Source organism: Hyperolius riggenbachi, chromosome 7 (genome assembly GCF_040937935.1).
Source record: "Hyperolius riggenbachi isolate aHypRig1 chromosome 7, aHypRig1.pri, whole genome shotgun sequence".
Classification (NCBI taxonomy): domain Eukaryota; kingdom Metazoa; phylum Chordata; class Amphibia; order Anura; family Hyperoliidae; genus Hyperolius; species Hyperolius riggenbachi.
In genome coordinates, this window is record NC_090652.1 from 292876384 (window position 1) to 292900652 (window position 24269).

The window sequence follows — 24269 nt, forward strand, 5'->3', positions numbered from 1 at the left end:
CTAGTGGAATCTGTCCCATCCATTGCCTCGGATGCCACATGAAGAGGATAATGGGTAGGATGGAGGCGCCCAATGTGTGTTCTATGTTAGTATTTTTAAATAAAAAAAGATATATAATAAAAAGAGAGGTAATTGTTTACCTCTCCAGAAGATATAGACACCAGTTCAACTGGAAAAAAGTTTTCATTCAAAAAGCAATGTGACAACGCGTTTCACGGGTCATGGCCCGCTTCCTCAGGTCCATACAAAATGCCTTGATTGCATAGGGCAGTGATGGCTAACCTTGGCACTCCAGCTGTGGTGGAACTACAAGTCCCATGAGGCATTGCAATACTCTGACAGCTCTAAGCATAACTCGGGGAGGAAGAGGCATGATGGGATTTGTAGTTTTGTCACAGCTGGAGTGCCAAGGTTAGCCATCACTGGCATAGGGGATAGAGGTTAGGCACCTCTCATCTTAGATTCAGATATTGGCCTCAATTCACTAAGATCATGCTGGAGATAATAAGGCAAGAGAAAACTTACCTCCACACAGTGAGAGAGTTATCTTATCTCTTCATTCCTTAAGTTACCTCCTCTGTAGTTAATTTACCCCCTCTGTAGTTATTTTCACACGCAGTTAATTAACAGCCTGTCTTCAACTCCACAGTTATTTTAAGGATTGGAGAGTTAACTTAAAGACAGAAGAGTGAACTTTAGGTTTGCCTGAGGTATAATGTTTCCTGACCACTACATGCCTTATCACCATGGTAACAACTCTAGAAGAGTTATTAAAGACAGGAGATAATCTTAGTGAATTGAGGCCATTGAATCCTATGAGCAGATTGTGTAGGTAACCCATATATACACTGTACAGCGCTGCGTAATATGTCGGCACTATATAAATACTAAATAATAATAATAATACTACATGGAGGCGGTAGCATTTGTCAGTGGTTGGCTAATCATAATTGAAAGTGTATACTAGGCTTAAAGGACAACTGAAGGAAGAGGTATATGTAGGCTGTCATATTTATTTCCGGTACTTATCCATTAGCTGGGCGCATCCAGCAGGTGGCGCTGTTGTTGCTAATTCCAATCATAATTACTTCACGTAACAAAACTGTGAATGTAAACGCCGCTGGTGGCGCTAATTGCATTCCTAGTTAAGGTAACAATATGTATATTAAAAAAGTGAGATAATTAAATGACAAATAAGCTGGCGGCAATGTAACAGAGTGTCTCGCTCTCCTCCCCCCTGCCCTCTCTCGTATAGAGCCCTGGGGGGGGAGGAGAGCGAGACACTCTGTTACATTGCCGCCGGATTATTTGTCATTTCATTATCTCACTTTTTTAATATACATATTGTTACCTTAACTAGGAATGCAATTCGCGCCACCTGCGGCATTTACATTCACAGTTTTGTTACGTGAAGTAATTATGATTGGAATTAGCAAAAACAGCACCAATTGCTGGATGCGCCCAGCTAACGGATAAGTACCTTATTTCCTTTTAAGCAAATGCCAGTTACCTGGCTACCCTGCTTATCATCTGCCTCTAATACTTTTAGCCATAGCCCCTGAACAAGCATGCAGCAGATCAGGTGTTTCTGACATAATTGTCAGATCTGACAAGATTAAAGGACAACTGAAGTGAGAAGAATATGGAGGCTGCCATACTTATTTCTTTTTATACAATGCCAGTTACCTGGCAGTCCTGCTGGTCTATTTGTCACAAGAATTGTGTCAGAAACACCATATCTGCTGCATGCTTGTTCGGGGTCTATGGATAAAAATATTAGAGGCAGAGGATCAGCAGGACAGCCCGGCAACTGGTATTGCTTAAAAAGCACATAAATATGGCAGCCTCCATAGTCTTCCGACTTCAAGTGTGTTATGCTGGGAATACACGGTTCATTTCTGCCACAGATAGATGGCTCCATAGATAATTTCCGACATGTCCGATCGTTTCGCCGCTCGATTTCTGATTGAAGTGAATGGAAAAAGCTAAGAAAAACGAGCGGAAGATAATAGAATTGGTGATATCAGCAGCAGCAGATGAGATGAGCACATTACACAGCTGAAGAATGCACTGATCTGTGCAGAGTCACACCTGCAGGCCATGGATTCTGCTTGCTGCTGGAAGACAGCTTCACTTGTCCAGCCGCCGCTCCCCCGGGACATGGAATTCTCAGCCTCTCCACTAACCTGCTGCTTCTCTTACATGACAGGTAACCTTTATGCTAATCATATGCAAATCTATGCAGCTGGAAAATGGACTGGGCTATTTTCAAACCGCATCAACTCAGATTAACGCATTTATTTCTCCCATTGACTATCCCAGATACATACATCACCACAGCTGCATGGATGTCTGCATGAGCTCTGCCAATCAGAATCCAAATTCCAAGCCTTTAAAGGGAACTCGAGGTGAGAGGGTTATGGAGGCTGCCATATTTATTTGCTTTTAAACAATACTAGTTGCCTGCCAGATCCTGTGTCTTTTATACGTTTAGCTATAGACCCTGAACGAGCATGCAGCAGAACAGGATCTCAGATTCAGCTGACTCTGGTTTTCCTGGGTTAGCCATATGCCTGTTCCAGGGTTTTGACTCTACCTATGCCAGAGTATCAGGATCAACATGGCTGCCAGGCAAATCGCATTGTTTACATGCAAATAAATATGGCAGCCTCCATATACCTGTTCCCTTTAAGTTTGCAGCCATTGCGAGGGGAGGGGTATTAACTCGCACACTCTACTTCCTCCTTTAACCCCCTTGCCGTTCCAATCACTGCGGCAAGAGGGCAGCGCAGCACTTTAAAAATTTTTTTTTTTTAAATCATGTAGCTAGCCTAGCGCTAGCTACATGATAGCCGCTGACAAGCGGCATCTCCCTATCTACTTCGATCGCCTCCGGCGATCTGCGCAAGCAAGAATTCCCGTTGAGAACGGGATTTCCTGCAGGGCTTCCCCGTCGCCATGGCGACGGGGCGGGATGACGTCACCGACGTCACAGGGAATCCTGATCCACCCCTCAGTGCTGCCTGCCACTGATTGACCAGGCTGCGCAAGGGGTCTGGGGGTGTTAGCTGTGTGTAATAAAAAAATTGTGAAAATCGGCAAAGCGGGGCCTGAGCAATCCTCCTGCGCAGGTTACCCCGAGCTCAGCTCGGGGTAACCGGCAAGGAGGTTAAAGAGAACCAGAGACGAAGCACCCTTGTGTATTTTACCATGTATATCAGTAAGAACATTAGAGAAAACACTTACCATGCTCTCTGTTTCATCCTCACTGCTAAAAGTGTCTGTTATCAGCAGTCAATAGAATCCCAGACTGAGCATTCTATCTGGCTTTGCTGGGAATGATTATTGCTGAGTCATTATAGCAGAGCCACAAGGGGGCAGGCTTGGGCTTGAAAAGACACCACAGAAGACAGACTCAGCTATAATCTTTCTGTAGAAAAACTAGACTGAGCAGCCTGAGTGCTCATTTGGGGATTCTTATCAGAGGTGATAACAGTCAGATTAAACAGAGAACAATGAAACAAAGAGCAGATTAGGTGTTTACTGTCATGTTCCCACTGATTTATAAGGTAAAATACAAGAGGGTGCTTCATCTATGGTTCTCTTTACAGGATACCCCAAGTGACATGCAACATGATGAGATAGACATGTGTATGTACATCATACAGTGCCTAGCACAAAAATAACTATGCTGTGTTCCTTTTTTTCTTTCTCTGCCTGAAAGAGTTAAATATTAGTCCTGACTCAGACAGGAAGTGACTACAGTGCGACCCTCACTGATAAGAAATTCCCATTTTTTATCTCTTTCTTGCTCTCAGAAGCCATTTTCTGTTAGGAAAGTGTTTTATAGTTGGAATTTCTGATCAGTAAGGGTCACATTGTAGTCACTTCCTGTCTGAGTCAGGACTGAGTCAGCCACTTACATACCTGATATTTAACGCTTTCAGACAGAGAAAGAAAAAAAGGAACACAGCATAGTTATTTGTGTGCTAGGCACTGTACATACACATGTCTATCTCATCATGTCACATGTCACTTCGGGTATCCTTTAAACTCAGAAAAGGGGTAAACTTTAGAGTGACGTGGAACACGACTGAACACACCAATGCAATATGTGTGCAGCCCATAGACTTATATTAAAGAGATTATGAAGCAAACAAAATTTGCTATTTTTACCTGGTAGTTCGCTTCAGTAGTCTCAGTAGAGGTTAACCGCCGCATCCCCGAGCCAAAACGAGGGCCTTATCCCCCAAAATCCCACGACTTTCTTGGTCGTGGATTTTGCTGCCCGGGGAGGCAGAGCTTAGCACTCTGACGTCAATCGCCGTGCGGCTCTGCGCCTCTACCCGCCCCACTGTGAAGGAAGACTGAGAGGGGCGGAGATTGACATAAGGAGAGGCAGAGCTACAGCAGAAAGTTCTGCCTCTTTCAGAAAGCGCTGCCCGGATTGTACCCCGGGGATTTGGGAGGTCTAAAGCCCTCGTTTTGGCTCGGGTATGCGGCGGTTTACCTCTATTGAGACTACTGAAGCGAACTACGAAGTAAAAATAGCAATTTTTGTTCACTTCAGTCTCTCTTTAAAAGCGATTTTGCACACATTTTCCACTGTGCAGAACAACACATGAGAATCAAAATACTGTGCTAAAAGTTTTAGAGAAAAAGAATCAGCAGGGTAGCTAACTAATTTTCATTTTTTAAAAGAAAATAAATATTGCAGCCTCCAGATGTCTCACTTCTGCTGTAGTTTTAAGTAAATCTGGGATGAAAGCAACAAGGATTTAACCACTTAAAATGTACTAGAGCTCCCCCCCCCCCCAAAAAAAAAATGTATACATACCTGGGGCTTCCTCCAGCCCTATCAGCTCGGATTTCTCCCACGCCGCCATCCTCCAATGTCTGCAGCGACGGTACTGAGTCACCGCACTTCCGTCAGTCGCTTATCTCTCCAGCAGCTGCTGGTGAGATACGTAGAGGGCGCACTTCCCTTACGTCAGACTGGCTCCAACTGATGGAAGTGCGTGGGACCAGATACCGGAGCTGCAGACATCGGAGGACGGCGGCATGGGAGCGATCTGAGCTGATGGGGCTAGAGGAAGCCCCAGGTATGTATAAATTTTTTTTTTTTGGGAGCTCTGAGTCTCTTTAAGCCTATCTGGACCAGTATTCTCGTCCAGATAGGAGCAACTAAAGGCAAACTGGACTAGTATTCTCATACATTGTTTAAGTTGTGGTGCGCGTGTGACAGTTAGGGAAGGGAAGCAAGGCTTCCCCGAACCAATCGCAGTGCCTGTAATGAATGGACATGACCCAGCCGATCAGGGGCCATTTCCATTCATAAGAAAAACCATGAATGCACAATAAAAAAAAAAAAAAACACTTCCGGGTAAACCAGGGGTGTCGCTAGTGCCAAAAAGTTAAAGTACACACCACAGAATTTTAATAAAAAAAAAAAAAAAAAAATAAAAAAAATATTCCCTTCCAAAAATCCCTTCTCTTGCAGCAAAAAAAAAAAAAAAAAAAAAAAAAAAAAAGATATAGATCATGTACATGTGACGAGTAATGATAGTTATTGGCGAATAAATGGGAGGAGCGCTACGGGAAAAATGTCTTCTGTCCTAATGGTGAAAAAACCTGTAGGCTGAACTTACCTGGGGATCCCTCCAGCCCCCTGTATGCCGCGGGATCCATCCGGTATTGTCCATTCTCTCGCTGTCAGCACCACTGCTGCTCCTGTGGCTAAGAACATTCTGAACCCGGGGTGAGAGGGATATGGAGGCTGCCATATTTATTTCCTTTTAAATAATACCAGTTATTGCACAATTTGATTGCGCTCAATAATCACTGAAATTCTACCTAATAAAAGGCAAGTGTCCCTGCGTCCGATGTCCGTCCGTCAGTGCTTTTTGTGCACTGCGCATGTGCAGGGACGCAGAGACACTGCCAAGAGCCGGAGGAGGACGGAGCCAGAAGGGGCGGGGTGTGCGATGCGCGACGGATGCGCGGCGCATTAGGGAAAGGGCTACGTCACTAGTGGAAGGAATAAAGTTCAAAATATCACCATCCACAAGGAATCCAATGTCCTCTCAGTTCAGTCAGACACAGATAAAGATGATAATCCACGCAGTATATATGCCTCAGCCACCTCAAATCGTCACATCAGCCTGTAGGGGAAAACCACAAAAAGAGGGCTCATAACGTAAAAGTACCATGATTGTAACCCTTCACCTCTTCACCAGTGTAAACCAAGCAGCCTCCACCGCACCTGTTATATAGCACCATATACCTTTCAACTCCAGTTCCCTTTAACCCCCTTGGCGGTATGAAAAATACCGCCAGGGGGAAGCGCAACAGTTTTTTAAAAATTTTTTTTTTTTTTTATCATGTAGCGAGCCGAGGGCTCGCTACATGATAGCCGCTGCTCAGCGGCACCCCCCCGCCCGCTTCGATCGCCTTCGGCGATCACCGATCAGGAAATCCCGTTCAAAGAACGGGATTTCCTGGAGGGCTTCCCCCGTCGCCATGGCGACGGGGCGGGATGACGTCACCGACGTCAGCGACGTCGGGACGTCATTGGGAGACCCGATCCACCCCTCGGCGCTGCCTGGCACTGATTGGCCAGGCAGCGCTCGGGGTCTGGGGGGGGGGCCCGCGCGCCGCACCGGATAGCGGCGATCGGGCGCGCGGCGGCGGCGATCGGGGTGCTGGCACAGCTAGCAAAGTGCTAGCTGCGTCCAGCAAAAAAAAAATTAAGTAAATCGGCCCAGCAGGGCCTGAGCGGCACCCTCCGGCGGCTTACCCCGTGTCACACACGGGGTTACCGCCAAGGAGGTTAAAGAGACACTGTAACATCAAAAAGTTCCCCTGGGGGCTACTCACCTCGGGAGGGGGAAGCCTCAGTGTCCCAATCAGGCTTCCCACGCCGTCCTCCAACCCACAGGGGTCTCGCTGCAGCCCTCCGAAAAGTGGCCCAACAAATCTGCCAGCTTGTTCAATATTTACCTTTCCAGGCTCCAGCGGGGGCGCTGTTGCGGCTTTCGGCTCCGAAGTACACGGAAATACTCGATCTCAGTAGGGTCAACTTTACTGCGCAGGCGCCAGAGACTTGCACCTGTGCAGTAGAGCAGACCCGACGGCGATCGGGTATTTTCGCCAATTTCAGAGCCGAGAGCCGCCACAGCGCCTGCGCAGGAGCCGGGAAGGTAAATATTTACATTGCCGCTGTTCGGAGGGCTGCAGCGAGACCCCCGAGGGACGGAGGATGGCGTGGGAAGCCTCATTGGGACCCTGAGGCTTCCCCCTCCCGAGGTGAGTACCCCCCAGGGGAACTTTTTGATGTTACAGGTTTTCTTTAAGGCTGCACAGGCGCAGAACACTTAGCAACGGGAGTGTGACCAAGGAGGTGCTCGGCTGACAGCAGGAGAACAGACAACACCAGAGGGACACTGAAGGAAGGGGGCTGGAGGAAGCCCCAGGTAAGTATAAATCCTTGTCTTGATTTCATCTCAGGTACACTTTACAATATATAGATTTTTGTAGTAAAATGGAGTAACCCTTTAACCCCCGCGGTACGAATTTCTCCGTCCCTTTTTCCACCCTTCTAAAACCAAGGCTCCCGCGTGCGCTCCCACCGCTCGTGCACGCAAGGGATCAATGAACGGGAAAATCCATTCCCGTTCGTTGATCTAAGCCCCCGCAATGATCTGCAGCTTCTTTGAGAAACAGCACGATCATTGTAATCTTCGCAGCCTCATAGTGCTTCCTGTAAGCGTCCTTCCGGACGCTTACAGGTCGCATGAACACAAACTCACTGTGGCCATCTTGTGACCAAATAGTAAAACTACACCCTAAAGCATTTTACATATACAAATACATTAGTTTTACACAATAAATTAACTCATTACCTCCCACACTCCCCAATTTAATTTTTTTTTGTAATTAAAAAAAAAAAAATACAATAAAAAAAAACAAAACCCATAAATAGTTACCTTAGGGACTGAACGTTTTAAATATTTATGTCAAGAGGGTACAACACTGTTACTTTATAAACTGCGGGCTTGTAATTAGGGATGGACGCAAAACTGAAAAAAATGCACCTTTATTTCCAAATAAAATATTGGCGCCAAACATTGTGATAGGGACATAATTTAAACGGTTTTATAACCGGGACAAATGGGCAAATACATTTAATGGGTTTTAATTACAGTAGCATGCATTATTTAAAAATATAATGGCCGAAAACTGAAAAAAAAAATTCCCACATTTTTCCTATTTTCCCATTAAAACCAGGGGCGTAGCAATAGGGGGTGCAGAGGTAGCAACCGCATCGGGGCCCTTGGGCCAGAGGGGCCCCGAAGGGCCCTCCCTCAACTGCAGTATTAGCTCTCTATTGGTCCTCTGCTCATAATAATCACTTCTATAGATACTTTGAATAGTGGTAATCATTAACAATCTGTTCCCCATCCCCTTCTTGCACCTCTGACACTGTAGTTGCCATTGGCAGGTTTTGGTGTGCCGTATTGATTGTTTTGTATAGAGTGCTTGGGGGGGGGAGGAGGGGGTACCCATGTAAAACTTGCATCGGGGCCCACAGCTCCTTAGCTACGCCACTGATTAAAACACATTTAGAATAAAATAATTCTTGGCATAATGTCCCACCTAAAGAAAGCCTAATTGGTGGCGAAAAAAACAAGATATAGTTCATTTCATTGCAATAAGTAATAATAAAGTTATAGACAAATGAATGGAAGGAGCGCTGAAAGGTGAAAATTGCTCTGGTGTTCAAGGGGTAAAACCCCTCAGTGGTGAAGTGGTTAAAGTTAATGTAAACCGGAAAACAAACACTTACCTATGGAGAGGGAAGGCTCTGGGTCCTATAGTCTTCCTGCTCCTCTCATGGTCCCCTCGGTCCAGGGCTGTCACCCCCAGTAGCCGTATCCGGCCGATCGGTGGAATACTGCTCTGTGCCGCCACGGGAAGATTCAGAAGTCTTTGGGAACCTGAGTGTTCCCGAAGACGGGAGGCTCCGTACTGCGCCTGAGCTAGAGTGCTCTCAAGTGCGCAGTAGGAAGCCCCCCGTCCACGAGAGCACTTGGGCTCCCGAAGACTTTTGAAGCCTCCTGCAGCGGGAGATTGAGGGGGACCATGAAAGGAACAGGAAGGCTCTATAGGGCCCAGAGCCTTCCCTCTCCTAGATAAGTATCTGTTTTTTTTTTTATTTACTTTAGCTTTAAGCAGGAGGTAGCACAAGGAAGGGGCCAGTTTCCCAGAAGGAAGTCGGATACCTGAGAATCCTGCTGACATCACAGATTTGCTTGCCTTTTTAATGACACACACACACACCTGTTAACAAGCTTGCATCACTGTGTACTCTATCCTGTGAGCACCCACAGAACAGGTGAGTCAAAGCAGATGTGTAATGGGGTGTAGCTTGGGAACCGTCTGCACAGTGTATAGTCTGCTCCATCACACCCTGCAGACGCACAATGCAGCGGAGGAGGAATCGGGGGTGGGGGAAAGGGGTACATTACACGGCTCTGCGCCAATCCCGGCCAGACACACTCAAGTGCTCAACACATTGCCCAAGACGTTGGAAGGGATTCAGGAATGTGATCAGTATGCCGAGAGCTGCGCGAGGACAGGGGAGGAAATGGAGTCAAAATAAAATCATTTCTTCCCAGATACCATCCTACATGCAATCTGCACTCTACTAACAATATCCTCCTGTCTTTCTCTCTGCTCACCTTTTCTCATTCCTGCTTACAAGACTTCTCTTGGTGCTTTCCCAATCCTCTGGAACACCCTCCCCTTTGTGCTAGTTCAAAAGCCAGTCAGTTTTCTACTACTTACTGTAAAGGTGGCCACACACGATACAATAAAATGAACCGATGTTACGGTAATTCGACAAATATGATTGGATCTCCCCCTCCCCCCACAAAAAAAAATAAAATCAAAAGCTTGTTTTTTCCATTCGACTGAAAAATCCGATCTGGTTTTCCGTTTTTTTTATAAATATTGTATGGTATGTGTTCTGGTGCCCATACACGATACAATAAAAATGTTCGTATTTCCCGTTTATTCGATCTAAATGATCAAATCGAATTGAAGTTGAAAATATTTTTTTTTTTCGATCAAGAACTTTGAACGATTATTCTGTTTTTTTGAGAAAAATCTTTATATTCAATATAACAGAATAAACAAACTAATTTATCTAATCGAAAAAAATGAAAAAAATTGTACCATGTATGGGCACCTTTAGATTGTCAATTATTTACAAAACAATCCACAAGGGTTTTTTTTAAGGAACAGCATCTTTTTATTCTTCAAAGTATCGAAAGAAACTTGATTGCAGTCATATAAATAAGGTATCCAATCTCAGAAACAACAAGCTGCCTGACACCCATTTCACGGCCAGAGAACGTTTTGTGCTACTCACAGATAGCAGCACTCGGTGCAGGATTTACATTTGGGCAGCATCCTAGATTGTGGTTCATCTTGTCTCCGACTATTCGGACTGGTTTGACGTATCCCGATTGGATATACTAGTTTGCCTCTGAGGAAGCGGTCTCTGGTCGTGAAACGCGTGTCAGGCAGCTTGTCGTTTCTGATATTGGATACCTTATTTATATGACTGCAATCAAGCTTCTTTCGATACTTTGAATAAAAAGACTGATGCTGTTCCCTAAGAAAAAAAAAACCAAAAAAAAAACCTTGTGGATTGTTTTGTATAGAACTGCATATAGACTGGGGTGGAACATATCTTTTTATCTGTTCTTTATAATACCTTTAGATTGGTCAGTTTATTAATATACACATCCTAGCAATTTTCTCCAATCATTTTTATCATAATTGGGGAAAAATTGAGCATATGTGTGGCACATTGGTCATATTTTTGAAATGTTACTGTCAGAAAAATTGATTGCAATTCTTGAATTGAACAGATATTTAATTGTATGGTGTGTGGCAACCTTAAGTGACAGCAACATAAAAGTAATTTATGGTTAATTTTACTCTGGGAGTAACCAAGCAGCTCGGGGTGACCCAACCACTAGGAATGTATAGAGGGCTAAAAGAGTCTGAAAAGCCCTCCTACTAAAAAGCAATGCCGAGTGGGATTTGCCTTCTTAAAATAGAAGGAAACTAATAATTCAGCTATAAGTGAACATTTGTGGTTACCCACAATGCACCACTACTGAATATGCAAATTATCTCTTTATGCCCCTGTAAGCCAGGCTAGCATCCAGAACCGCTGGTGTATAGCAAGCCTATAGCTTTAAATATTACACAGCCACATCAACCCCATATGTAGACAGTCTGTCTTTTGGTCCTCATCCGTACATGGCAGGGATGGATATGGCTGTATGGGACAGCGCTTGGACCAGTACAAGGCCCAGTGCACACCAAAACCCACTAGCAGATCCGCAAACCGCTAGAGGTTTTTGAAGCAGATTTTCAGAGCGATTCTAGGCATGTTTGGGTCCCATTCATATCTGAGCGTTTTGCCGGCGATTTCAGCAAAATGCTCAAGCGCTAGCGCTTTTTAAAGCGCTGGTGCCATAATACCTTATGGGTCGGCTCTCACTTGGGCGATTTGCGTTAATCGCCGGCGATTAACACAAATCACCAAACGCAAATTTGTTTCCTGCACCATTTTGAGATTTCCCGGCAATCGCGTTTAGTCCTATAGAAGAGCTAAACACTATTGCAAAAAACAACAACAAAAAAAAAAAGCGCCAAGTGTGAATGGCGATTTTTTCGCGTTAATCACCAAAAATCGCCAGAGCAAGACGCTAGCAAAAGCGCTAGCATTTTGCAAGTGTGAATGGGCCCTTAGAGAGGTTTTCTAAACATGCCTAGCGTTCTTTGGAGCGTTTCTGTGGAGCAGCTTTTATATTTTGTTACACTAAAGCGGTTACTGAACAGCTTCAGTAACAAAGACGCCTGGAAAACCGCTCTGATCTGGCGTTTTTCAGAACGGTTTTCCACTTTCCTATACTTTAACATTGAGGCAGAAACGCCTCAGGAATCTAAAAAATGCTGCAGGACCCGATTTTGCGTTTGGGAGAAAAACGAACCTCTCTGGTGTGCACCATCCCATTCACTTTCATTAGCCAAGTGGTTTTCCCCCTGCAAGCATTTTAAAAACACTCCAGAACTGCTCTGGTGTGCACCAGGCCCAGAGTAACCAAGCAACGGTTCTGGATGCTAGCCTGGCTTACAGGGGCATAAAGAGATAATTTGCATATTCAGTAGTGGTGCATTGTGGGTAACCACAGTTGTTCACTTATAGCTGAATTCTTGCAAGTTTTCTTCTGTTTTAAGAAGGCAAATCCCACCAAGCATTGCTTTTTAGGAGGAGGGCTTTTCGTTATATTTTAAATTTTGATTTTCTCGACAGTGGTCCTTCCAGCCAGCCTGTCATTGTGAAGTTTATCCCAGTTGGGATTCTCAGCTTCTGTATTTGTGACATCTGATGAGCCCTCTGGGGCACAGACTGCGACACGATCGTTCAGTTTTTCTTTATAGCCGATTGTGTTGCAGTTAAGCTTTGTACACGCACTAGATGAAACTGACAAGTCAGGCGGTCAGTGGTTTTATTTTTTTTCCTTAATTTGCATTAAAGAGGCACTGTAATGAAATATAGTATAATGCAGGAACTTATACAGGTTAATAGTGCATATGTGCGCGACTACACCTGTGCAGTGCAGCGAGAGGCCACCTTGTGCCAGTTAACCCTTCAGCAGCCAATTTCTTTAGAGGCTTGCAAGTGCTACAGGCCAATTTATTTTAGCACATTTTTTGTTGTATTTCCTTGCTACTCATTAGCATTGTTGTAATGTATATTTATGGCCACTTGTCACTAAGGGCAGTGTGAGGCAACAGAGGACTCCTGCTTTCAGTTTGTATACCCTCTGCTATAAGAGATCAAAGCATTCCAAGAATTTACAGCACAGCGAGTTCTGCCAACTGAGGTCAAAAGCAGAGCACTTATCTTAGAGAATTCCTTTGAAGGTGCTAATGGGTTATTGGCACAGGCTAGATAACCAGTTTTTATATATTTTAATAAATAGGTAAGAGTGTGTGTGGGGAGGAGGGGTTAGGAGCAAGGAGGGTACTGTACACACATCCAGCTGTGATTGGCCCATTTTACGACTAACATGTAGTATAACACCCGGGGTGCCCAATAGGTCGATCACGATCTACCGGTAGATCGCGGCCATATTACATTTTGCGGCCAGCAGCTGTATAACGTGGCCCCATCAAGTTCTGCTGTCGTCCGCTGGCCAATCGGAAAGCAGGGTAGGAGAGAGGCGGTGCAGCTGAAGAGAAGAGGCCAGGTACGGCTCTGCCATGACGTAACGCCATGGCTGGGGGCGGCGCCAGGCACAATGCCTCCACGCACACCGACTCCCGCCCCTTCGCCTGCCAGAGCATTCTCTCAGCAGCCGGCTTGCTCATCTGCCTTCCAGCCAGCCATGGCTGAAGGCGGGAGACCAGGACAAGACCCAGACAACACCGCCTGGAGCTGGAGGGAGGCAAGTGGTACCCAGGCACCTACACCTAGCCATCTATAATGAAGGCACCTACACCTAGCTATACTATACCTAGCTACCTATACAGAAGGCCCCTATACTATACCTGGCTAACTATACTAAAGGCCCGTATACCTAACTATACTTGGCTACCTATACTGAAGACCACTATACCTGGCTACCTATACTGAAGACCACTATACCTGGCTACCTATACTGAATGCCTCTATATCTAGCTATCTACATTGAAGGCCCCTATACCTAACTATATTATACCTGGCTACCTATACTGAAGGCCCCTAGAACTACCTATAAGACAGTCCAGACTGCTATTCAGTTTAAATATGCTACATTTATACAGTCAGCCAGCTATTTAAGTATTTATATAGCGCCAACATATTACGCAGCGCTGTACAGACTATATTGTCTTGTCACTAACTGTCCCTCAGAGGGGCTCAAAATCTAGTCCCTACCATAGTCCTATGTATCGTGTAGTGCATGTCACACAGACACGGGGAGAACATAAACTCCTTGCAGATGTTGACCTGGCTGGGATTCGAACTGGGGACCCAGCACTGCAAGGCGAGAGTGCTAACCGCTATGCCACCGTGCAATTATGTAAATAAATGAATGCAAATAGTAATATTAAAAGAAAAACCACCACACAGTCGTTTGTTCATTTTTGTTTATATAAAAAAAGTTAACAAAAAATACTAAATAGAAAAAGATCCCCCCTTCCCCACACACAAATATTCCAAAAACAAACAGAAGAGGCTCTGAGATGAACCGTGAAAAACTTCAAGTGTGTCCAGTATAGGAATGTAAATCGCCCCTCCGCTCATTATCAGCGTGGTGACACGGGTATGGAGACAAGGCACTGGCGGCGGGGGCCACGGCCCCACTTCCTGTGTCCCAGCTCTCTGCACGGTACAAGCAGCCATTTTGTATCCCATTTCAGTCACACAGACTTCCCCCAGATACACTGGTTCAGTCGCCATGGCTACCCCTACCACACAGACAGCTAGAGCACATTACAGCACAGGGGGCCTTCAACAACAACTCATAAGAGGGAAAACAATCTGAGAACGATCTGTGGAACACCTCTTGCTCCAAACATCACTACTACATATGGGTAAATAAAAACATAAAATACACAACATCAAATTACTAACAAAGTCACACTACTACATTACACAAAATTTAGAGTCTGAACAGATACATGGGAATTTTCAAAAAATAATGGAGATGTTCTTGTATTAACTGGAAGCCCTTTATATCGGTTATGCATAAAAAAACAACAAAAACAAAACCCTAACCAAAGCCATCAGTCCAGTCTGAAGCCATAGCAACAGTTGTGAAGCACCATGTCCCAGCATGCTCTGAGTCTAGGTGATTAGAAAGGGGTTTCATGCAATCAGATGTCCACGAGAAGAGCCAGATTACACTTTATGGCTTCCATTTACTTTTCAGGAAAACTGAATAATGACAAGCTGCTGACAAGCTCATTTGCATAGAATTTTTTTAACACTTGCTGTACTGGAAAACAAAAAGACTATCTGAGTAGGGCTAGTACTAGGTCTTTTTGATCCTGTCACTTCAGGTGTGCTTTAAAGTGTATCTGAGACAGGGGATTCAAAAAAATTATACATACTTAAAGCCCTTTCAAGGGTGATCGCTCCCTCGCTGTCCCTCCTGCACCGCTTGGATGCTCAAGTCAGCCCCGAAAGTCCTTCAGTCAGGGCCAGTAGGCACAGCCCGGCCACACACGCTCCCCTGTTGCACTCCTGTAGCCGGGAGCGTTCTGCGCTTCCCGGCAAAATAATGGGCGCGCACACAGTACACCCCAGACCGGAGGACTTTCTGGGGCAAATTGCGGAGGATCCAGGAGGCTGGAGGAAGCCTCAGGTATGTATACTTTTTTTTTAAAATATTAGGTACACTTTAAAACAGACGGGGGGGGGGGGGGGGGGGGGGGGGGGACAATACATTTTAGTTAATCAATGCCTGTAGCAGTCAGCTTAACTGACTGGCATTAAAGGGCTCAAGGTCTAAAACTTCCCAACCCCCTTAGCTTTAATATACATGTTCTCATTTCTAGTGGGAAGCAAGCCATGCATCCCTCTGACACCAGCTCTTTTCAAGTGAGCAAGGGCAAAAATTCATGTCCATAAGTAAAGAAGTGGGTAAGGCGCTTCTACTACATCAAAATAGAAAAAAAATAATAAATCATTGGCTTTTTAAAATCATGTCCTGTTCACTACATATGTATTCAATTAATCCCTGTTCTGCCTTATAGGATTGTCATTTAAGCATAAAAAAAACACAACACCCCCCCCCCCCCACATACACACACACACCTATATATTCAGTAAGGGCTCAGACACACTAAGCACTTGTCTGAGTGTTTGACTGCTGAATGGGAAAAAAAAAAAAAACACACACAAAAAAAAAACCTACCATTCACTTGCATTAAAATCATACTAAAATTGCCACGATCACGTACGTTTTTATGCATACGCGATCATTACGCAATTTTACTGCAAGTGAATGGGAGTGTTTTTTTTTTTTCTTTTTTTAAAAGCGCTCAGCAAAATCAAAGACTCTCAGAAAAGTGCTTACAGTGTATCTGAGCCCTAACTAAGCTTCAGTGGTGAAACTAAGGAGCTTGGGGCCCTGGTGCCACTTTTACATGGGGCCCAACACTATATGGAGCACCAAAACCTACCAAGGACAGCTGCAGTGTCAGAGACATGTAAGCTTGTTAAGGATTACTACATTATAATCTCGTTATAACAAACTCTGGTATAGGAATCTACCTCTCCAGGTCCCGGCCAATCTCCATTATTAGTCTATGGGAGCAATGCCTGTATAGTAAACCCATAATAAAACGGTTATAGCAAGCATGCTTTTTGGTCACTACATGACGCTGACTCTGAATATAGTAAACAGTGGGCGGTGCATGTGTCAGTGTAAAACCCCTCTTCAGGCTGGTGTTGCAAGTCCCGCCCACAGAGGTGTCTGAGCCACTCACAGGAAGCGAATGGCTGCCTCTATTCAGCAATTGGATACTGTCCCAGCAATGTGTCCAGCCTGGCTATGCAGCCCTAAGGTATACTTAAAGAAAACCTGAACTGAAAATTAAAAGTGAAATAAACATACACAGGTCATACTTACCTCCCGTGTAATCTACTCCTCAATCCCTTTCTCATTTCACACGTCCTGTTTGTCCACTGTGATCGAGGGAATTCTCTGTCCTCCATTTTGAAAATGGTCATTACCCTATAACAGCTTTCTGGTCAGCACACTGTTAAACTGTCATATCGCCCACTTGAGCCATAGGGAAACATGGACATTACTTGGCACATCAGTTGTCCTCTCAGCTATAACTGACAGCAACTGATATATTTCAGATCTGACAAAATATGGTCAGAACTGGAAGGGATCATTGTCAGAAGAAAATGGTGAGCTTCTGAGAGGAACTGATGGCAAGGTAACTATGTAATGTTCATTTGAAGTTACCTCATGTGTTTATTTTAAATAATTTTACTCAGTACAGGTTCTCTTTAAGGGCAACTGAAGAGTGAGGGATAGGGAGGCTGCCATATTTATTTCCTTTTAATCAATGCACTTTGCCTGGCTCTCCTGCTGATCCTCTGCCTCTAATACATTCAGCCATAGACCCTGAACAAGCATGCAGCAGTTCGGGTGTTTGACATGGTCAGATCTGACAAGATTAGCCGCATGCTTGTTTCAGGTGCGACTCGGGCAGTACTTCAGCCAAATAGATCAGAAGGATGCCAGGCAACCGGTATTGTTAACTGAGAAGTATATGGAGGCTGCCATATTTTCTTTTAAAGTTGTCCTTTAACCTTGTAGCCCACCAAATGTGTAAGTGTTCTGTACCTCCAATGGGAGGACAGAGTTGCTCCTTTGCAACAGAGAATGTACCAGGGCATGCTAAAGGTGGCCATACATTAGCCGACCAACCAATCATAATAAAATAATTATAATTGAATTGGAGGAAAATTGGTGCTGCCAAGTGCATGCCCGTCCAACAAAGCGACCAATTTCGGGACGGAAATTGACCGCACGGTTGATCGCGCATGCTGGAAGATGTCGGGCTGAAGTTGGTTGGTCGGGTGTGCGGCGGTACGGCAGCCAATTTGCAAATGAGCGACGAAACCCCCGCCGCAATGTATAAATGTATGTTGTGTGTGTGTGCGCGCATTTATACATTACCATCTCGCGGGGTTCCGCATACACGACGGCGGCGCATAGCGTCTGACGCAATGCGCCGCTAGCATGTATGCGGCTGTTACCCGCGAGATGGACGGACACCACGTGGAGGCACACACACACACACTTTGGGGGCAGCGGCCGGGTGGACGCGGCGGCTCAGCCAATTCCCTGATGATTTCATGCTGAAATCGGACGGGAAGCGGCCTGTAGTGTATGGGCAGATTCGACAAGAGACAACTTTATCTCTAATCAGATTCGATTAGAGATAAATTTGTCTCTTGGTCGAATCTGCCCATAATCTAATGTTTGGCCACCTTAAGGCCATTTCTAGGACAATTCCTGATATAGAAAGCCACTTTTCCAGATCCCCTGGGAGTTTATAACAAGATTATACTGTATTATTCAAATTTAGAGGTGTTCATTACCAATCTAGCACCAATGAAAAGCAAGCTAATAAGATGGTTGAAGGAGAGCCCCTAGTGGCCCCCTGTGGTCCAGGGGCCCTGGTGCGGTTACAACCTCTGTATCTCCTATGGTTAGGCCACCGCTCGGCTTACAGTAATGGATGCTGACAACTGTTGCTGCAGGCTCAGAATATTTCAAAAGGCTATTTTTTTTTTCCAGCAAAAAAAGTATAAAACATTTATGGAAATACGCAATGGAAAAACTTTACTTTTTCTCAGAAGTACTAAAACATATTTACATGTCTGTGGCAGTCTGTAGGAAAAAGCTTTAAAACAGCTTCTTGCAGAGATGTGGAGGCGTGTAATGCTCCCCTTCAGTTATTTGCTTTCCACCAGAAGACACTTTTGGTATTTTGCAAAGGCTTTGGAATGTGCAGTTTCACCCCTCTGCTGCCAGCTGGGCTCACTCCTCCATCCCACCGGCAACAAAGGGTTAAGAGGAACCCCCCCTCTGATGTAAACTAAATTGGAAAGTCTCAGCCCTTGGGATAGCAGAGTAGCACAGCAGGGTCGTACCACCATGAGATTGAAGAAGGTGTGCAGCAGGAGGAGGAGGGAGAGGAAAGAGGTCATGGAATGTTTAAAGCTTTCAAAAAAAACAAGGAGGATAGGGAAAAAAAAAAAAAAAAAATTAAGCTCTCCTGCCCTCCCCCACTCAGTGAATAAGTCTTTTAAACCTTGTTGGCCGGGTGCATAGACGTGGCAAGACAGCAGACACACAATGATCTTTTTCAATGTTGTACAAAACAAAAACGATCTAAAAATCTTGAGGGGGGGAAAAAAAAAAAAAAAAAAGTCCAACTCTCCCTTCTACACCCCAGAAAGCAGCCAACGGGGCCAAAATTGTCCCAACTGTACCGATACACTAGAATCTTTCCCAAATTTTGCATTTTATGCGAAAAAAAAAAAATGAAAATAAAAAATTGAGCACCAACTTGTCTCACTTTCATTCAGTAAGGGCCCTTTTCCACTAGCAATCGCTAGCGTTCACGCTAAACGCTAGCGATTGCTGAATCGCAAGTGCAGGAAACTTCCCGGCGATTGCATTCACGATTTTGCTATGCAATGCATAGCAAAATCGCGGCAAAGATCGCTCCGCGGTGCGATCGCGTTTGAGTCAAAAACGAATCGCTGAAATTACCTACCGCGATTCCCATGTTAAAAAGCAAACCGTAGTAATTTCAAAATCACTAGCGGTTTGCGATTCAGCATCGCAAACGCTGCTAGTGGAAAAGGGCCCTAAAGGAACCTTAATGTATTGAAATGATTCAGTACCATATTTTTTTTTTCTTACACATGCTTCCAAAAACTACCTTATCAACACTCCTTTAAGCAAATGAGAACCGCAAAATTAGAGTTCAAAGATCTAAAGCAAAAAAATAAAAAATTATATATATAAAAATATGAGAAAAAAAAAGGGTTTTGAATCGTGGCAGCCGCAGGTCCGGCGACAGGGCAGCCACAGTCCTTTGTAAACCAGTAGTGTTCACCTCCTCCACAGCTGGTCGTTCCGCTCCAGCCGCCAGCAGGGAGCGAGCGTAACAGCAACTCTCCAGAACGCCGCCGCGACGCTCCAGAAATCACAAAACAGAGAGTCCATTCATAACCGCCGCTCTCCATAGACGTTCCCTTTTCTTCACCCTCCGCAGAGTTTCCTGGCCGGGGGAAGGGTCAGGACCCCGATGGTAATTTAATTCCAGTCGTAGTTCAGGATTTGCAAAAAAATACTCCAAGTCCCCCATCATCCCACCCCTGCTCTGAAGATCACAAACCTGCAAGAGAGAAGGGAACATTTTTAGCAAGTCAAAAATATTTAGTGCTCAACATTCAATATGGACAATTGTAATTTGTACAATAAAGAGCTGTACAAAAGGCATCAGCTACCCAATAATGTATCCATAAGAAAAAGCATACATTACCAACCCCATAGGATGCCCAAGGTTTGGCACAGTACAATCCCTGTGCCAGACCTACACACAAACCACTGAATACTTAGATCCAACCCAAGGTAGAAATGCCCCTCTGTGCGGTCCTTCCACACAGTACCCGGAAGTGACGTATGTTCAGATGGGCGCCTTATCCCGTTGGTCAAGGGTGGGAAAGGTAACAAATGCTAGCTTTTAGGGATACATTATGAGTAGGATTGTATTTCAGCAATATTTTGCCACTAAAGGAGCAACACTTCAAACACCCAGTAGTCAACCAACTGGTTGATTCACCCATTTAGATGATTACTTGCACTACAGCTTTAAAAAAAAAAAAAAAAAAAAAAAAAAGGAAGGCTACCTCATTCCCGGCCACGGCAGCACAACCAAGGCGTAGGGATGCTCACAAATATGCAAATTATTCAGAGTTGATGCAAATTTGTGCAAATATATGCAGCTTGAAAATGGACCAATCAATTTAAACTTGGGTTTCAAGTGATTTAGTCCATTTTCAAACTGCGTACATTTGCATTATTTCGGAAGAATTTGCATCTCATTGATCATCCCTACCATGGAGCCAAGGCTGCGCATGGTGGGCAAATGTCCCCGACTGGCCCAGCCAGGGACTACCGGGGCTGTCAGTGGTGGAATGGACGTGACCGGATAGACACAGCAGAAGCCCACGGACTACAGTGGGCTGGATGTCCCAGGGAGGTATAAATCCTTTTGTAAGGCTACGTAAGGTAAGCACAGAGGTATGTCAATGGATCCACGTAGCTTTGCAGTATTCATTCTTCTTGGTCCCTACCTCAATCTCTTCCGGACCATAGGCTTACAGCTGCAGCTTTCAGGCCCCGCTGCAGGGCCGTACAACTCAGCACATGCGATTCCCTCTTCCCCGCCCCCCTCTTTTCTGTCCACCAACAGAGCTTTCTATTGGTGGGCTCTGATTGCTGCAGGGATGTTTATTTTTTATACTATCCCCGCCATCCCTCCCCCCACTAGCATATGACAGCCCATTACTCCTGTGCCTCCAGAGGGGACAGCTGAGTGACATGGCTGTCCCCAGTACAGCAGTGCCTTAGATAGCAGCGTTGTACAATGTAAACAGACGGCGGTTTTGCAGTCTAACAGTCTCCTAGCAGCGATCACCGCTGGGAGACTGATGCGGAGATAGATGCGCGCGGATCGGCACGCGCGATCTCCTGCTAAACACCCCGAGGACTTGACACCAATCGGCGTTAGGGTACGTTCACACTGCACACGTTTCCAGCCGCGTTTTGGAAACGCGTGTGGGTGGCCCGACACGCACGACATCAGACAGTGCATAGAGTGCAATGTCTGATGTTCACACTGCATGCGTTCCGGACCTGTGCGGTCCGGGAACACATGCTGCACGCATTTTTAGCAAAAACGCGTGGCTGTACCATTCGCTTTTCAGTGATGGGATCTGCCACGCAACGCACACAAACGCGGATGGCATGCTTCCGCACGCATGGCCATCCGCGTTTGAGATGTGAACGGGTCCTTAGGCAGTCCTGGGGGAGCCAGTGTGTTTACATCCATCAGCGTGACGCGGTCGTAAACAGGTTAAGGGGAGTGAATGGTGCATGGAAGAAGAGAAAATAAAAGGGGGATAAGGTGGGAACAGCACAGAAAGCCCGCCTCTTCCTGTCTGAAAATGTGGCTACATTTTTTTCAGGCAGCGATCACAAGGACCAGGGCACTGAGGAGGGGTGGGGAGAAAAACAGACAACTGCACAGAGGTATATGGATCCAGCCTGCACATACACCTGTGCTTCCAAATCACTAGCCTTGCTTGGGTCGAGTGTCATTTAAAACACAATACCAAGGCTGGTAGAAGCTGGTTAACAGCACTGCTTTTTAATAGGAGGGCTTTTTGGACTTTAAACCCTTTATACCTTCCAGGTGGTTCTTGGTTACCATGAGCTGTCTGGGAATTCTGTAGTACCAATTCAAACCCCAATCCCATGGAGCCATATCAAACCATGCCGTCCACTGATGAGGAACAAAAAGTCAGAAACAGGCTGCATGCATGTTGGGTTGATGTGGCTCTGTAAAATGTATAAGCTATAGGCTCGCTATACACCAGCGGTTGTGGATGTGCAGCCTTGGCTTTCTAGGGCATAAAGAGATAACTTTCATAGTCCGAAGTGATGCATCATGGGACACCACAGTTGCTCACTTGCAGCTGAATTATCACAAATACCTTCGGTTTTAAGAAGGCAAATTTACAGTTAGCATTTTTATAGTTTATTAGATCCATACTGGGTTTTGCAGCCCTGCTTTGACCTAAAGCGTGCCTCAAATCAGAAAATTAACCAGTGTCTCATCTGGAAATCTGTGGTCAGGGCACTCCGCTGACCTCGCCTTAAGGCAGACGCCGCACAATGGGTCTGTTGAGTCCCCAAGAACAATGGCGTCATAGTATGCGGCCCCATCCAGAGCCGGGGACTTCATGCATTAACAGAAGGCAGAGCACTCCGCTAAGACTGGAGCGCACAAGTCAGTCAGCAGAAGGAATTGGTGGCGACCCCCCCCAAAAAAAAGTTAGACTCCTCAAATTCTACTTCTGTTCGTATTATATAAATGCCCCAAAACACCCATCTGGGTACTCTAGGACATGCCACAGCCCCATGGAACATGTTGGCGCTTTATAAATAAAGAATTCCACCCTTGCTAAACAGAAAAGAAAATGCTAACAGATTGTATTAAGGGCTTCATAAAATGTTTTAACAATTTAAGGTTCTTTAAAAAAAAAAAGTACCACTATGCGAATTTTACATTTTACAATTTTTCTTGATCAACAAATACAAATAAGAAGTATGCCTCTTCCAGAGTAAAATGAGCCGTACATTTCTTTTCTCCTATGTTGCCGTCACTTAGGCCCAGTGCACACCAAAACCGCTAGCAGATCCGCAATACGTCAGCGGTTTTGGGAGCCGATTTCAGTGAATCTAGGTAGGTTTACAGACGTTTTCTGAACATACCTAGAGGTTTTGGGTGCCTTTTTTGCGGGGCTGTGGAGTCGGTACAAAAATCTTCAGACTCCAACTCCTCAGTTTCTGAAACCACGACTCCGACTCAACTCCGGCTGCCAAAAATTGCCCTGACTTCGACTCCTCGACTCAGACTCCAAAGCCCTGCTTTTTTGTGTAGCAGATTACACATATTGTTACAGTAAAAGCTGTTATAGCTTCTGTAACAAAAACGCCTGCCAAACCGCTCTGAAGTAGCGTTTTTCAGAGCTGTTTGCGGTTTTCCTATACATTAAGGCAGAAACACTTCAGCAAACCGCAAACGTGCAGCAGGAGCCACGTTTGCGGTTTGCTACAAACCTCAAACCGCCGGTGTTCACCATCCCATTCAAATACATTAGCCAAGCGTATTTACATGCGGATGCGGCCAGCGGATCGCACCTAAAACCGCTCAGTGTGCACTGGGCCTTACAGTAGGTAGTAAAAGTCTCACTACACCGTTTTTTGGCAGTTTGACAGAGCAAATGCCATTCACTAAGTGCTTTTGAAACTAAACAAAACCCTGAGAAAAATACTAAAATACCTGTTTACTTCAAAGTCCTCTTCAGCATTAACGTCATACAGGAAACGCTGCATCCCCGCAGCTGAAAGCTCAAGGAATACACCCGAAATCCCCGGGGCAACTTTCAGGGCTCCTTCCGTCCGGGTAGAGGCAGAGCTTTGTGCAGTAGCTCTGCCTCTACTCGCGTCAATCTGTGCGGATATCCACCTCTCCCCGCCCCTCTCAGTCTTCTTTCATTGAGAGAGGTGGCGATCACCGCAGATTGACGCAAATTGAGGCACAGCTACAGCGCAAAGCTCTGCCTCCCCTAGGCAGCAAAATCCACGACCTGGAAAGTCATGTATTTTTGCCCTGGGATTTTGGAGGGTATTAATTAACTGTTCAGCCACAGGGATGAGGCGTTTCACCTATGGCATTAATGCTAAAGAGGACTGTAAAGTAAAAACTTTTTTTTTTTTTTTAGGCTTCAGGGTCTCTAAAAACAATGTTCCGATACATGCGCATTAATATCTTGCACAGTATAGTCAAACAAGAATGTTTTTTAGTTGTCA

At 45.2% G+C, this 24269-nt stretch overlaps 1 protein-coding gene across 3 annotated transcripts in view; it reads right to left on the reverse strand.

Annotated features, from left to right (window-relative positions):
- Positions 1-15501: 15501 nt before the first annotated feature.
- LOC137525119 (gap junction gamma-1 protein-like) overlaps positions 15502-24269 on the reverse strand; it is a 67372-nt gene continuing 58604 nt past the window's right edge. For all 3 annotated transcript variants that reach the window (XM_068245954.1, XM_068245955.1, XM_068245957.1), the window contains exon 3: positions 15502-20004. In XM_068245954.1, the coding sequence (XP_068102055.1) occupies positions 19997-20004 (8 nt within the window). In that variant the 3' untranslated portion in view covers positions 15502-19996. The remainder of the gene's footprint in view (positions 20005-24269) is intronic.